Here is a 16,215-nt window from a genome sequence, read left to right as displayed (position 1 = left end):
GTGATGGGAGGAGGAGGGAGGAGGCTGGTGACACAGATGTCTGAGCTACACAACACAGACTGTGGCCTGGCGCTCCTGCACGTGCTGCTCCTACTCCCTCTCTTCCACCACTCTACACACTTGGTGTTCTACACCAGCAAGTAGGAAGGTGTCAGTGTGTGTGGCTACAAGTTGGTGGCTGTGGGGTTTGTATATATTTTTAAGTAAATATAAATAAAACAGCCTGATGACTTTAAGGTAGAATACAGGTCACTTTGCACCGAAGACTGTTTGCCAACATTTTTTAACAGCTTCTTTTATAAGTGTTTGGCTGGGATGTGGTTGCTTTAGTTAATGTGGTTACGTTGGTGAACTGTCTTGGGTATGAAGCTAAATATTTAGTGCATGCAACATAGGGGTCTTCAGTTATTGGCTGGGTCAGTGTTTGAGAGTTACCAGTCTTCACACAAAATAAAATTATAGTACTATACAATGTTGTAATTATATTAAGTTAGGGGAGGTGCTATATTGTACAGCTGGGCTATGTCTATGGGGTTACCTTGAAGTTACCGTGTGATGTTTTCGGGGCTCATCGTCCCCACAGCCCGGTCCTCGACCAGGTCTCCTCGTTGCTGGACTGATCAAATCCTATATAAGATAGTTCAACAAAGCTCATTTTCTGATTGTTGAAATAGTATATATTCTTAGGTTAGGATATTGGGGAGATGTTAGCTCATATCTCCCACATCAGGGTGTATTAGCTGATGATCGGTTGGGTTTAGTTAGGTGAATTTGGGTTGGATTGGACTGGGTTAGGCTAAACAAGTTTTAGAATCTGTTGACAAACTATTGTATCTATACTGTATTGTATGGAGCCGGTCGGCCGAGCGATGGAGCCGGTCGGCCGAGCGGATAGCACACAGGACTTGTGATCCTGTGGTCCCGAGTTCGATCCCGGGTGCCGGTGAGAAACAATGGGCAGAGTTTCTTTCATCCTATGCCCCTGTTACCTAGCAGTAAAATAGGTACCTGGGTGTTAGTCAGCTGTCACGGGCTGCTTCCTGGGGGTGGAGGCCTGGTCGAGGACCGGGCCGCGGGGACACTAAAGCCCCGAAATCATCTCAAGATAACCTCAAGATATCTAGTGTGACTTGTATCTATATTGTATCTGTATATAAGGACATAAAAATCAAGGAAACTGCAGAAGGCTTATTGGCCCATTCTTGGCAGCTCCAATTTATATACACTCAAACTCATTCGTATACTGTATATATATGTCTAACCTATGCTTGAAACAATCAAGGAATCCTACGTCAGTTATGTTATGCGGTAATTGATTCCACAAATCAACAACCTGTTACTGAAACAGTATACTGTATACAGATGTATTTTAGAATGTTATATTTGTTGTTCTCTGTATCAGAGAAAGTATTATGCTTTCTCATAAGTAATTAAAGGACCTAATACTGTATAATGAATCTTTAACAAGTACAGATAAAGGTTATGAATATGTTGAATATTATCAGGTCAACTACAAACTATTTCCAAGTTGTAGTACACTAAATCTTAACAGTTTTATATAATAATACAGCCCATCCTCCTATTTAGGCAGTACTGTACTGTCCTTATAGTAACGATGAGGACCTTTGTACATATATTGACATAAATGACAATTAGAGTAAAAATCAGTACTGTTGAATTTGGACAAACCATTTTTGTACAACAGAGTTTTTGTACAAGTTTTTGTACTGATGCTGCAAAGAAAACTTAACCTAATCTAACGTTCCTAGGCCTAATACATCCTATCTGAGGCTTAATATTGTACATATATGTGCTATACAGTACTAGGTCTAGGAATATTTAAGTTTGGTTTTTAGCTTTATTTATTTATTTATTTATTTATTTATTTATGCATATACAAGAATGTACATAAGGAATGTGAGGATACAATTATGGTAATTACAGTCTTGTAAAGCCACTAGCACGCGCAGCGTTTCGGGCAGGTCCTTAATCTAAGAAAATTTTAAGGAGGTAAATACTTGCAAAATTTATAGACAAAAAAATGATAACAGATTACATGGAATGAAAAAAAAAAAGATGAGAGAAAATTATAGGTACAGTATATTAAAGCACATAGGTAGCTATGATTGATTGCAATGACAGCTTAAAATGGTAGTTGACAACAAATTGGTAGGCACAATACAGCAGAAACAATATAAGATTGATTGCAATGACAGCTTGAATGGTAGTTGACAAAAATTGGTAGTCACAATACAGCATATGGCTAGCACATAAAAGAAGACAGCAATGAACACAATGATAAGGTTGTTTGATATTACATAAAAATTAGGAGATTGGGTACCACTAGGTACAGAGCAAATTTAAAGCTCAGTGTAGGAAACTAAATAGATGAAGTTAGGTACTTTTTGGTTTTGCTTTTAAATAAGGCAAAAGTTTTACAGTTTTTCAATTCACTAGGGAGTGAGTTCCATAGACTAGGTCCCTTAATTTGCATAGAGTGTTTACACAGATTAAGTTTGACCCTGGGGATATCAAAGAGATATTTATTTCTGGTGTGGTGATAATGGGTCCTATTACATCTGTCCAGGGAGAGTTTCAGAGCATGGTTTGCATTTAAGAACAGGGTTTTGTAAATGTAGTTGACACAAGAGAATGTGTGGAGGGAGTTAATATTTAGCAAGTTTAGAGATTTAAACAAGGGAGCTGAGTGTTGTCTGAAAGCAGAGTTAGTTATTATTCTGATAGCAGATTTTTGCTGTGTGATGATGGGCTTAAGGTGGTTTGCAGTGGTAGACCCCCATGCACAGATACCATAATTAAGATAGGGGTAGATTAGTGCATAATATAGTGAGAGGAGAGCAGAGTTAGGAACATAATATCTGATTTTGGAGAGTATACCAACTGTCTTAGAGACTTTCTTAGTTATGTGTTGAATGTGGGTGCTGAAGTTGAGTCTCTTGTCTAGGAATAGGCCAAGAAACTTGCCATCATTTTTATTACTGATGTTAATGTTGTCTATCTGTAGCTGAATTGCATTTGATGATTTGCTTCCAAATAAGATGTAGTAAGTCTTTTCGATGTTTAATGATGTTTAATGTTAGTTTGTTCGTTGACATCCATAAGTGGACTTTTTTTAATTCATTATTCACAACATTATTTAGTGTATGTGGGTTGAGGTTTGAGTAGATAAGGGTAGTATCGTCAGCAAACAATATAGGTTTGAGAATATTAGAGACATTAGGCAGATCGTTTATATATATAAGAAATAGAAGAGGTCCTAAGATGCTGCCCTGTGGCACTCCAACGGTAATTGGTAGAGTGGAAGAAGTTGTATCATTGATGGTTACATATTGGTGTCTGTCACTAAGATAGGATCGGATGTAGTCAAGGGCAAGGCCTCGGATTCCATAATGCTGGAGTTTAAATAAGAGGTAGTTGTGATTAACAGTATCAAAGGCTTTTCTTAGGTCAATGAAGAGTCCAATCGGAAACTCATTTTTGTCAAGGGCTGAGTAGATAATGTCAAGGAGACTAATGATTGCATCATTGGTACTCTTTTGGGACCGGAAGCCAAACTGGCAGGGGCTGAGTATGTCGAATTTTACGAGGTAGGAATAGAGCTGTTTGTAAATAATTTTTTCAAATATTTTTGATAGAATGGGTAGATTTGATATTGGTCTATAATTGTTTATGTCCACCGGATTGCCTCCTTTATGGACTGGCGTTACTCTTGCTTTTTTGAGGATATCAGGGAAGGTGTGACACTCTATAGATTTGTTGAACAGTAGTGCTATGGGTGGGGCAAGGGCATGGGAGGCTCTCTTGTACACAATGGACGGAATTTCACTGGTGTTCCCTGCCTTGGTTTTTAGAGAGTGTATGATGGACACAACATCTGCCGGGCTGATTGGTGAAAGGAGAAGAGAGTTTGGATAGCTGCCTGAGAGATATGTGTTAATATGTGTCTGAGTCTGTGGGATTTTACTGGCAAGATTAGCACCAACCGATGAAAAGAAACTATTAAATTCATTTGCCATTTCTAAATCAGTTGACGGTATATCCCCATCCTTGTAGAGTTTTATTTGGTTATGTGAGTGTTGTTTAGTTCCTAGGATACTAGAGATAGTTTTCCAAGTGTTTTTCATGTTGCCTTTTGCTTCATTGAATCTATTCACATAATATGCAAGTTTTGCCTTTCTTATGATACTGGTAAGCATTGATGAGTACCTTTTAGCTACTTCCTTTGAAACTAGGCCAATCCTAACTTTCTTTTCATATTCATGTTTCTTGTTGATTGAGTTGAGAATGCCATTTGTGAGCCATGGATTGTTTAATCTTTATTTTTTCAGACATAAAGTGAATACCATCAAATTCTTCTGTACTAACTGTCCATTACATATATGTATGTATGTACAATGTTCCACAGAGTTACAGAAAGTACTATACAATCTAAGCAGGAGGATGGGTTGTATAATATTGCAGCATCACATATTAGTATGTATCCAGTGAATTGCTCCATAAATTGAGCTTGTATCCAACACAACCACAAGTCTGGTTAAATCAGGGGTTTGCTAAATTAGAATATATTGTACTGTACTGTTAACTGCATATGCTTGCAATAATTAAAAACGAACACTTAACTGTTGCATTGAAATTTGCCACAAATTGGTATGTTATGACTTGGGAGTTATGTATTTTAACACAAAGTAAAGTACATAACTTGAATTATGAATAGTGCACTGATGTATTTTAGAATTGATACAGATACTGTACTGGTTGGTGATCATATGAGTGTTTTGTGGACCATGAGTAACCAGTGTATGTTTATATTTTAGGCTAATGTGGGATTTCACTCTTTGGCTGTGTGTTTGCTTTTGTTATTAAGGGCTTAGGTGAAACAAACTAATATTTCATGTGGATATAGTAATAATTGCATGTATGGACATAATGTATATGTACATAAAACTCCAATAAAAAATTAATTTTATCCTTATTTCTTTTCAAGATGATGCAGATGTCCTTGGGAAGTTTTGTGTCGTTTTCACTGTGGTGCAGTTAAAAGTTAAAAAAATATATTGGATGAACAGAAATTTGTGATAACGCTTCTGTATATTGTAGTATATATTTATGTATATACTGTATACAGGTACTGTATGTGATTTGAAGATTAGTTAACTGTTTAGAAAAGTAAAAAAAAAAAGTTATGGAACTGATGTGGAGAATAATATGGTGGTTATATGCCTTTGTCTTTATGGTGCTTCTCTTATCAGCAACAGTTCACCATCACCTTGGTCTACGCAAATATTACATAAAATTTCTTTTAAGGCTGTTTGCTTTTGGGCAAGAGCGTGTGGAAAGGAGGCGCCCTAACAATGAAACGGAAGAGTCAGAAACACCTATGAACGAGTTGGATAGACCACTACTATCTCTTAATCATCCAAAGGCACTAGGAATTAAAGAAAACATCAAAGGATTTCACCTTGATAATGTACTTGAATACATAAGTGCAGGAATGGGAGCCATCATGGAAGATGACCTTACAAAATCTTTTCTACCAGAAGAGCTTTCTTCTTGGAATCTTCTCTCACGCACAAATAACCGTTCATATGAATTTGTATCATTCCGTCTTACTGTCTGTTGGGTAGTTGGCTTTCTTGTTCGCTATCTCCTGTTGTTGCCCATACGTATTGTCATTCTCGTCTTTGGCATACTGTTATTTTGGACATGTATGATAGCTGTTGGACTGCTGCCTGCTGGTAGCTGGAAATCTTGGCTTAATGAGAAACTCCTTGTGTTTTGCTTTGATTTCATAGCAGGATCACTGTCTCTAGTGGCAACCTTCCACAATGAAGAGAATGCTCCCAAGAATGGCATAGCTGTTGCCAATCATACTTCACCTATAGACTCCATGGTGCTGGCTACTAACAACTGCTATGATATGGTAAGTGTGATTATGTTAGCATTATGAGCATATAACAATTTAATTTTTTTTTTTTTTAAATTTTAGTTAACAGTGATAAGGAAAACTTGGTGGACTTAGGTGTAAAAATTATACAAAAGTACTGTACACTGTATCAGACTGGTAGAAAGAACTACTAATGTCTGCAAGCACAGTCAACTACTTAGCCTCATAAGCATGCACATGCATTTAAATGTACCCCACACATGTATCAACATATGTAATACATCCACATGTTAGGACTATGACACATGTATACCCATGCACATGAAGAGAGACATGAGTGCATATGCATGCAGACGTGTGGACACACATCTTCTATGTATGTGCAAGGATGTACACATGCATGCCTTGTACATAAGAGGATGCACATAGATATGCCATTTACATTTTAGAAAACACAGTTTCATGCTTTGAACATGCAGTGCTGTAAACAGTTTGATTTCACCTTATTGGAGACAGGGTTTATTAGGCATAATGAGATTTCCCCTAAGCCAATGACTGACGATATCGAGGATGTAACCCCACAACAGTTGCCTAGCTCCTGGGCAAAATACCACTACATATTTACTGATATGTTAACAGATGAAAGAAAAGGAGTTCAGTTGTCTGCATTCTGAGTGGGAATCAAACCAGGGACATCTTGGTTGTGAACTGACTGTGCTGACCTCTACACTACAGGTTGCATGTCACTTACATGTTGACTTTGTTCTCGACTCAAAATTGGGGATTCCAGGTTTGATCTCCACTCAATCAGGAAATGGTCGGGCATATTTCTTTTCACCTACTGCCTCTGTTCATCTAGCAGTAAATAGATACACAGGAGTTAGGCAATTGTTGTGGGGTTGCATCCTGGGAAGAGTCAGCAGTTCAACCTTGTAAGGGGACCTTAATGCAAGCTTAAAGTAGATATATATAGACTGCCATCTTGTCCCTCTCAAAATTATTTAAATTAAAATTAGATGTCATGGACATATTAAAAAATACTTGCACAACATGTACGTATGAGGATGCACACAGGTGCATACCGTGTATAGTACTGTACATGTGAGGGTTCACAGAGATGCATTATCATGTACATGTGAGGATGCACAGATGCATCCTCACTGGAAATTTGATTTCCAGATACAAAGGTACAAGTACAAAGACTAGATGGCCCCAGGCCATCTACCAAGCCACACCTTAACCAGCGGCTTGTTTGATGGAAAGACACCACCAACCGTCGGCTATTATTGGCTTAGCAGAAGCGAGGTCAAGTCACACGACCTCACCACTGGTCGGTTTGTAGTCATTAACACTAGATGTTTGAGTTCTTAATTACTGGGGCCAGACAACGTGGTGCCTCTCAAAATCCTGTCTGGCTGACTCATGTTCTATGTATACAGTGTATATTAAATACCAAACACCTTTACAGTGTTACAACATCTGTTCTCTGTAACAAAGATAATAAAGTTCACATTCAGTTACATGAATAGAGCTAAACTTTATATTTTCATAAACATGTACAGTACTGTATGTGGACAAGATGAATTTACTACCTCCACTTTACAAATTCTTGGGCAAGTAACTTAAGGCAAATTATATAATAATCATAATTTATTCACGAAAAAAGTATAATGTATTGGTGAGATTACATAAGATTGGTATTTGTACATTCTTGCAAGGCCACGAATATGCATAGCATTTTGAGCAGAGATATGCTCTCGAATGTACAGATTTAGTTGCAAAAAATTACAAACCCATATAAAGAGGCATCACATTGGTCAGTCAGTCAAGAGGCAAGACCCAGAAGCTAATACTCATTCTTCATAAATGCAATTAGGTGAATACAAGTGACTTTCATTAGGATTGAAGCCTTAGTAATTTAATATACCTTGTAAAAGATTCAGGAATTTTGGCATGATTTGAGCATTTGTGCCACCACATCTCTTACACATCACCACACCTCTGACCAATCACTGCTCCACCACATCTCTTACACATCACCACACCTCTGACCAATCACTGCTCCATCACATCTCTTACACATCACCACACCTGACCAATCACTGCACCCAAACCACCACTGCTCCACCATACCTGTGATGCATCTGTTCAATTTTCAGTGGCCTGATTTAATTCTAGGGAGTTATATATATTTTAAATAATTCAAGAATTCATATGTATTCTGTATCATTTTCATTTCTGTTTAACATTTATATAGCAGTTCCAAGAGAGAGATGTAGAGATGAGTGAGCATTGAGATGGGAAGAGCATTTGTGTTTTCCGATTATTTATTAACATTGTTCTATCAAGAGGACAAAATGCTGAAGGATAATTTGCATAAAAGACTAGATATCTACCTCAATTACCTCAAATGTGATTGAATCATATCTGCTTCCTTATATTCATTTTACAGGTTGGCCAGAAGCAAGGTGGATTTCTGAATATATTCATGTCAGCATTGAGCAAAGCGTCCACTCATATCTGGTTTGAACGTTCAGATGCCAAGGATAGATCACTTGTTGTGAGAAGGTAGGTAATGGACTTTTACAGATTGCTGGGGTAATATTGTGTAAAGAAGTTATTTATAAAGTTCCTCTGGTTCTATGTTAAATGGAATATGGGATCAAAATATAAATCCCTATAGTACTAGTATATGTTTTTATATAGGGATTATTATAGTCCAATTATTTATAGTCCTAAATCTCCAGTGCCAGCTAGCTTGTGTATTTGTGATAACCCATAGAGATTGTACTTCAAAGTGTTTCATCTGCAGTACAGTATCTGTATTTTCATCCTTTTTTTCTCATCTGCATTTATGGCTGCACACTGTTTCCCATTAGGCCATGCTTGACTTTAAGGCTTCGCTTTAGTTGCAGAGGCTGGGCATGTTAACTTTACGTTAGGGAATGCTGATACAGTATCTTTTTCTGAAATCATTAACAAAAAGGTATATACCACTACAGTATATTCAAACACCCCATGCTAATTGCCCACCTGACTACTACTACTACCCAATACCAGGTTGCAGTGCTTGTCATGTACAAAGGTCTAGACAACACTTACATTCATCTACACACACTTCAAGGGGGAAAAACCCACAGAATGAAAGACCAGGGAGAGACAGAGTAACTAGTTCAGAAAAGGGTATTATACTTTACAGAGCTCAATGTTTTATTTCTGAGCCAAAGCTACTCTGTCGCTTTCTTAGGCAAAAATAACCATAACTACTTAAATGAAGGAAAGAAATTCAACATTAAACAAATAGGTGAAATTTTGTGTGAATCTCTAAGTATGAGAAACATGAAAAAAAATGAATATAAACACTCAGGAAGCATCTTAGAAGAAATGGGCCACAGAGCAAAATAACCGTACTAACATCTCAAGATGAAGAAACTGTCACTGAACTGCACGAGGGGTTCTTGGTAACCTTCAATTTATACATGGGAGAGCACAAGAAGAAAGCACCAAGAGTGCTGGTTGCCTACCAGTGATGAGTGGCAATAGAAGCCAGATGGGCAAGTAGCAAGAGGGTATTTAAACAGTTTCAGCATAACATCTGGCAACATATTCGATTAAAATATCTGTGTCACATTGACCCCAAGCTGGTTTGTGATCTGACTGGAGGAGCATACATTTTTTTTTGGAGCAATCAAGTACCTTGGCTTAGAAATAAACATTTTATTAAGATACCTCCCCACCACCACTTCCTCAACAATCACCTTCCACCCATATTCTTTCCCTTTCTGTTACTGTATTTTAATACAGTACAGTACTGTACATTCATACATGTGGGGTAGGGATTTTTGCTTTTAGAATATTCATTAATTTTTTAAGAACAATACCTGTAGTATGAGATGTTGGCATAGGGCAGAGGTATTACCATTTAAATTATGATTTTCAGTCACAGTCCTCCTTTTATTTGAACATTTTCAGACTAAAGGAACATGCTTGCAATGACCAGCTTCCACCAATCCTCATCTACCCTGAAGGTGTGTGTGTCAACAACACATCAGTTGTGCAGTTCAAGAAGGGAGCATTCGAGGTAGGTATATCGGGGCCATACCTGAATTCAGGCCATACCCGAATTTTTTTGTACAGCACTTTTTGAGTTAGGTGCTGACATACATTTTCAGACTTCTCTTTGTCATACCAATTCACATAGAAATTAGTTATGGATCTTATGGAAAAGATAGGATACATCCAAGAACCAAGGATTGTTTATGTTAAAATTAAATAATGTTTCTAGAGAATTGTACTGCAAAGTAAAGTGTCATTGCCCTTACTCTGTAAAACAATACACTGCATAATAAACTTGGCAGGCTTTAAATAAACTGAGAAAATGTTATAGGTAGTCGAATATGGTTTTGTTGTTCTTGAGGTTTATTATCATTATCTTTTGAATGCCTTATTGTATTGACTTGAAACTTAAATACATAAATTTGACCATAAAACCAGCATTGAATGTAATTAAACAAATGTAATTTCTGGGTGAGCTCCAGAGGCTCCCTGAAGCTGTCTGAACTGGTATGTGCTATATTAGTTTCGGTTCATCAGTCACAGAAGTTCTTATGCCTACCGGAAACCACGAGTCAGAACCTGGTCCCCTCAGAGAGGCGCAGGAAGCAGTGGCCTATGAGCACTTTACATTTAAAGTATGTCATAATTGCCATCGACTGGGAAAAGACCCAGAAAGGCAGGTGAATCAAAAACAGACCATTGTCTGGTTAACCTGTGTAATCTACATCCAAAAATATCAAAATAATTCCCCTAGACAGAAACTGAACAAGCAACGCTTCATGAAACACAACTGTAATGCATACGCTATTACAGTATTTATCTATACTGTCGAACATTCATTTCCAAGTATGTACTAGTAATTATAACTCGAAATATAACTTGAAAACTTAAGGAAAAAAGAGGTACAGTACTAAATAAATATTTCACATGGTACTGAACAAAGTAAGAAGCATGGTAATTATCAGAAGAAAGTGCAAAGCCAGATCATTACCAGTCTGGCCTAGAGGTAAATGTCTGTTTTGTAAGAACTCTGTACTGTAATTTGGTTTCAGGTAGCCTGAATATCCTAATAATCAATTGAATTCACATTTGCATTTTTGACCTTTTAACCTGAATAGGAATTTGGATTATTGAGATTTCTGCTGAATGAAAACCTGAATAAATTCAAGTTCGAGTTTTTAACCTCTTCTCGAACACAAATTTGGATTACTTAACCTAAATGAATTTGAACTTAAATTTTTAGACACTCCAGGTAAAAATTCAGCCAACTCAAAATGGGTGGGCCACATAGTAATTTGAATTATCGAGCATAGACAACATGTTATGTTGGATGCAAGGTCAATTTTACCCATTGCCATATTTTCTCAGACCATATGGATAAAATTTTGTTTTTTGATCCTCTGTAGATTAGTAAATATTATATATGTTTTGAAAGATTAATTTATTGTATTCCATTATTTCAGATCGACTGTGTCATTCACCCTATAGCCATTCGTTTTGATGCACGTTTTGGTGACCCTTTTTGGTGGCAAGACAAGTTTTTTCATTATGTTGTGTATATGATGACATCCTGGGCCATTGTCTGCAATGTCTGGTATCTACCACCAATGAAGAGAAATCCTGATGAATCTGCCATTGCCTTTGCTGACAGGTAAAACACCCTAGACAGTACAATACAGTACTATACTGTAAACATGTATAATATGAGAGCAATAGATTAATAATACCTATATACCAAATATAAATGTTATTAAAAGATAGAAGTTAAGATCAAAGTGTGAACAATGTGTCCTGTAGGTTGCTCACCACCATTCATAATAGAACTGGAAGTGCAGATAATATACCTAGGTAGAAACAGAAGCTTGTTGAAACTGAATGATATGACCATTGGTGGCACTTTTTCCTTAATTCAAATATTTGTCTGAATGTAAAAAATAATTAAAAACACACTGTAATTGGGTTCTGCATACTATATTCTGTAATAGAAAAAACTAAATGTAAATATGGGACGCATGACTTATAGTTTCTTAACATCCCAGTAAGTCCTAGTCCCTGGCAGTTAAGCATACACACACACACACAAACAAATTTTACTTGCGTTGCTTTCACATAAAATGAAGAGGTGGAGGTGGGGGTGGGGGGGTTAATCATCAGCAGCTATTAAACTGAATCATAAAGTTACCTCAAAGTCAGCTGGTGCTATGGGCGAACCTCCTTCATAAAAGTTTAGTTCTGTACTCATATTTAATCAATTAGCCATCATTCGATTTATCAACCCAATTATCTGTTTTAACAACTGGCAAAAGTGATTATGTATTTAACATTACCTCTTCTTTACAGAGTCAAAGCAAAGATTGCCCATCAAGGAGGTATGATTGACTTATCATGGGATGGATTTTTAAAGTGCAACCCAGTGAAATCTGAATGGAAAAAGCGTCAGCAAGAGGAATTTGCAAAGCACTTGAAAGTAGAAGAAATAAATAGTAACGAATCAACAAAAGAGAAAGAGGAATAAAAGACAAAAACCATTGTTATGGTAAATTATGTGTATCAATGTTAACAAGTGTTTGTAATAAAGAAGAAAAGCTGCTCAGGCACAATTTAAAACACAAAGACACAGGCTTCATTGCCCATTAAAATTGTAACTGGATCATGAAATGTGTCCTCTTCAACAATGCTACAAATCAGTGCCTCACTGAGTTTATAATATAACCAATATTTACTATTGCTAACTATATGGCCTATAGTTAGTGCCATGATACTTGTATTGAACTGGTGTGAGGTGTGGTGTTACAGGCAACTTTGTGTGTGTATGTGTGTGTGTGTGTGTGTGTTGGGGTGAGGATAAGTTCCTGGCCATACTGAGATAATATGAAGCAATTATAAGCATGTATTTCACAGCTTTAAATAATTCCCATAGTTTATGACTAGCTTTTCACATCTGGTGTGGTATGTAAACAATGCCTCATTGCTTACTATACAATGGTTACATACAACATATTGCATGTTCTACTGTGGGGTATATGATAATATCTTAAACTGGACAAACAGCATATGACACGGTCATGTCTGGTACTGTATGATAGCCCCTTACCCAAAGTGATGAATAGCTCAGAATATAGGCGATGAGAACTCACAGTAAATGTGGCAAACTTCCCACATGATGGACTCCTTGCGCTTATGTTAAAATCAATTCTTTTTCATTACAGTTAGAAGTGTCAACCTCCAGAAATTATATATATATTTTTTTTAGTTGTCTCACCATATTTTCTTAATTTTATAATAATCAATGCATGTAGTATAACTATAAAACACTGATAGCTACCAATTTTTGGGTTAAAATAAAAAAAAAAATTAAATTCCACTGGGCTCTGACATAACCAAACATTGCAGGGTTAATGGTAGTACATGTAATTTAAAGTTCTTTAAAACAAAACAAATCATTGATGACAAATATTTTGGTAAATTCTTTTTACCCTATTTCACCCACTTGCACTTGTGTGACCAATTCAAACATGTACAGTGTATTTTAAAGAAATGTGCATTTATATTTGCTCATGAGAAATATAAATATATTTGCCATTAATGGCTTGTTTTATGTTTTAATTAATGAACTTTAAACTATCATCATTAAAATTATTTCAACAAATTAGTTCTACAAGTTTTGATTGTGTCAGTGACTATTGGCATTTAAATTTTAAAAATTTTAACTCATAATTCCTACCCACCAGTGTTGTATACATTTTGAATGAATGTAAATAAATGAACTTTATAATATACATAGACAGTTTAACAGCAAATCATCTAGGCAAGACTGGGAAGTGCCACATGCTGGGTAATGTGTCCCATGCACTCAAAGTAATAACTGAATTGTACTACTGTACAATATCAAAATTATTTTCGATCAACATCCCAGCAACTGTCTGGAATGGTTTGTGGATCATTTGTATATCATTGTTTCTATACAGTAAATAGGCTTTGTTTATTACATGCACATATAGTACTAAAACTACAAATATAACTTTGTATTTTAGATAATCAACTATCATATGCCCAATACTTGCTCAATGCAGAAAGTCACACTTTCCTAAGTGTGTGTAAATTAAGTTGAGTTAATTGTTCAAGGGTTACAGGATGTTATAGGAGTTACCCTATTACTAATCCCCTAACCAATGTGATCCAACATACAACATAATCTAATCCAGAAAGTCTAGGACAATGTGGTAGCTGGCAGGAGTATACTGTACAGTATTAGGAAAGGGGCAACTCGCCGTAATACTGCTTTGCCTGGAAATAGGTTGTATGTTTAAATTTTACATGTTACTATTTTAGTGATTGCTAAAGCATTCAATATCAAGGAATACAAGAGTTGTTAGAATTATGAACCCTGATCTAAACTTGTTGATAGAGATATGCATATAGGCTTAAAAATGCTGTATGTAATTCAAGTTTATGTATCTTTGGAAAAAGTAAAGTAAACTGCCCAATCTCTGATATGGTGCACTTCAATGTTGTGCAGAACAGAAACACCATCAGTTGCTCTGTTTCTAGCATTTATCTCCCAGTTAGCTACATTATTTTGGACAGCTTCTATCACATTAGGTTATTTGGTTCCCCATTGTATGGTATAGGAAGCCAGTTGGACATATCTAGATCTTCCTCCTCCAGGATGCTACTCACAACAGATGCCTAACTCCAGGCACCTATTTACTGCTGTATATGGCACATTTAAAATGTATAGTTATTAATCACAATTGCTTAGGAAGCTGCTCCATTTTTCTTGAAAAGTTGCTGTGCTTTTTGCAGCAAGTTGTAGTGCTTTCCAGTTTCTTGCTTGGATAATTTACTGTTTAAACTCTTGAAGTGAAAGATCATTAATGTAACAAAAAAGTAATGATGACTATAATTAGATAAAATTTTAGATAATTACTGACGTAATCAAAAGTTGCACACAGCCTTGCATGATTAAATAAATTGTCAAAGTTTGAGCAGTTAGAAAAGTTTATTAACATGATTGTTAGCACACCTGACTAACTCAAACATGTAGATTTGCTTATGAAACATTTTTCAATGTACTATAGTTTAAACTATATTTATATTTAGGAAACTCTGTAAATGTTTTTGATACTTTGCACATTTCTGGAGGTTGACTCGCACAGAGAAACACGTATGGCCATTTTGTGCCAAGTTATTTCACCAAAGGTTACACACTCATTATACAATACTGTATATATTATAATTTATTCACCATTTTATTTTTAAATCCCTGATATATTTTGTTTTTTTAATTAATGCCTTGCTGTAAAGGGGTATTTGGGTGTTTAAGATACAGTATATTAATTATGTACAAGGCATGATACTCATACCTCATGAAATTTATGCTTGTGAAATAGTTTTTAATGGAGCTTTAAGAATTGTAGTGATTAAGTTAAATGAGGAATTGCTTATTTTGTATTAAGAAATACATTAAAAGGCAGCTTTTCATTGCATTTTTTTTATCAAAGTATTGTTTTGTTATATTTTTATAAATATAACATTAGTGTTCATAATAGAAAAACATGATAAAAAATATATACAACCTCAAATAAATACAGCACTGCTGTAGTTCAGTACATTTAAGTAATTATCAAAAGCACTAGGCCAGCATGGCTAACACAAAGCCACAGGAAAAAGCATGGTACTTAAATATTTCTCAAGATGCTGAGAGAAGAGTAGAAAGATGCAAGTGTAGTGTAACAATTGATTTAAGAAGATTGGCAAGAAACAATATATGGCTGTTTTGAAATTCTGTGAATGTACAGAACAAGGCAATTCGTATACCAGTGGCGAAACAAAATTTCATATTTTGATGATACAGCGGCCATGTCATGTTCATTAGTACGGAGTATATTATTGGATATATACTTACCTATTTTTATTTCTATTGCATAAATAAGGCAAGTCTGAGAAAACTAGGGTCCCAGAGGAGGAGGTAGACTATTTTAGGTCAATACCAATATGACAAGGTACCCAGTAAAACCCTTTGTTTGCATTGACTAAAAAATAAAATACAGTGCATCAAATAAAGTACAGTACTCAATTTCTATAAGCACGGAGTTGAGGAATTAATAGATCTGATAACCAGTAAGGGACTTGTAATCTACAACAATGAAAATTACATGTATTTTAGTAATAACTTCTTACTAGCATATAAAATTACACATAGTATTTCAGCAGTAAAAACACTTCATTCCAAGGAAAGGTCACATACTTTA

The 16,215-nt window shown here is 35.8% G+C and overlaps 1 protein-coding gene across 4 annotated transcripts; it reads left to right on the top strand.

Moving 5' to 3' along the window:
• LOC123767733 (glycerol-3-phosphate acyltransferase 3-like) lies at positions 1 to 15,445 on the top strand. 4 transcript variants are annotated; one of them, XM_045757688.2, is made up of 6 exons: positions 1 to 140; positions 5,006 to 5,941; positions 8,358 to 8,473; positions 9,878 to 9,986; positions 11,425 to 11,612; positions 12,302 to 15,445. In XM_045757688.2, the coding sequence occupies exons 2-6, from the start codon at positions 5,204 to 5,206 to the stop codon at positions 12,474 to 12,476; spliced, it is 1,326 nt and encodes a 441-aa protein (XP_045613644.1). In that variant the 5' UTR covers positions 1 to 140; positions 5,006 to 5,203; the 3' UTR covers positions 12,477 to 15,445. The 4 variants fall into 4 exon arrangements, with proteins under 4 accessions (XP_045613644.1, XP_045613643.1, XP_045613642.1 ...); XM_045757687.2 differs by having other exon boundaries at positions 15 to 170; XM_045757686.2 differs by having other exon boundaries at positions 15 to 185.
• The last annotated feature ends 770 nt before the right edge of the window (positions 15,446 to 16,215 follow it).

This window comes from Procambarus clarkii, chromosome 67, assembly GCF_040958095.1.
Source record: "Procambarus clarkii isolate CNS0578487 chromosome 67, FALCON_Pclarkii_2.0, whole genome shotgun sequence".
In the NCBI taxonomy this organism is placed as follows: Eukaryota; Metazoa; Arthropoda; class Malacostraca; order Decapoda; family Cambaridae; genus Procambarus; species Procambarus clarkii.
This window is presented reverse-complemented; position numbering and strand designations above follow the sequence as displayed.

What these genes read in the sequence shown, in the direction of transcription:
- LOC123767733 (XM_045757688.2), top strand. Translation starts at nt 5,204, where the DNA reads ATGGAACTGATGTGGAGAATAATATGGTGGTTATATGCCTTTGTCTTT. An exon ending in CTAACAACTGCTATGATATG is followed by an intron (nt 5,942 to 8,357) that starts GTAAGTGTGATT and finishes TTCATTTTACAG; the next exon opens with GTTGGCCAGAAGCAAGGTGG. An exon ending in AGATCACTTGTTGTGAGAAG is followed by an intron (nt 8,474 to 9,877) that starts GTAGGTAATGGA and finishes GAACATTTTCAG; the next exon opens with ACTAAAGGAACATGCTTGCA.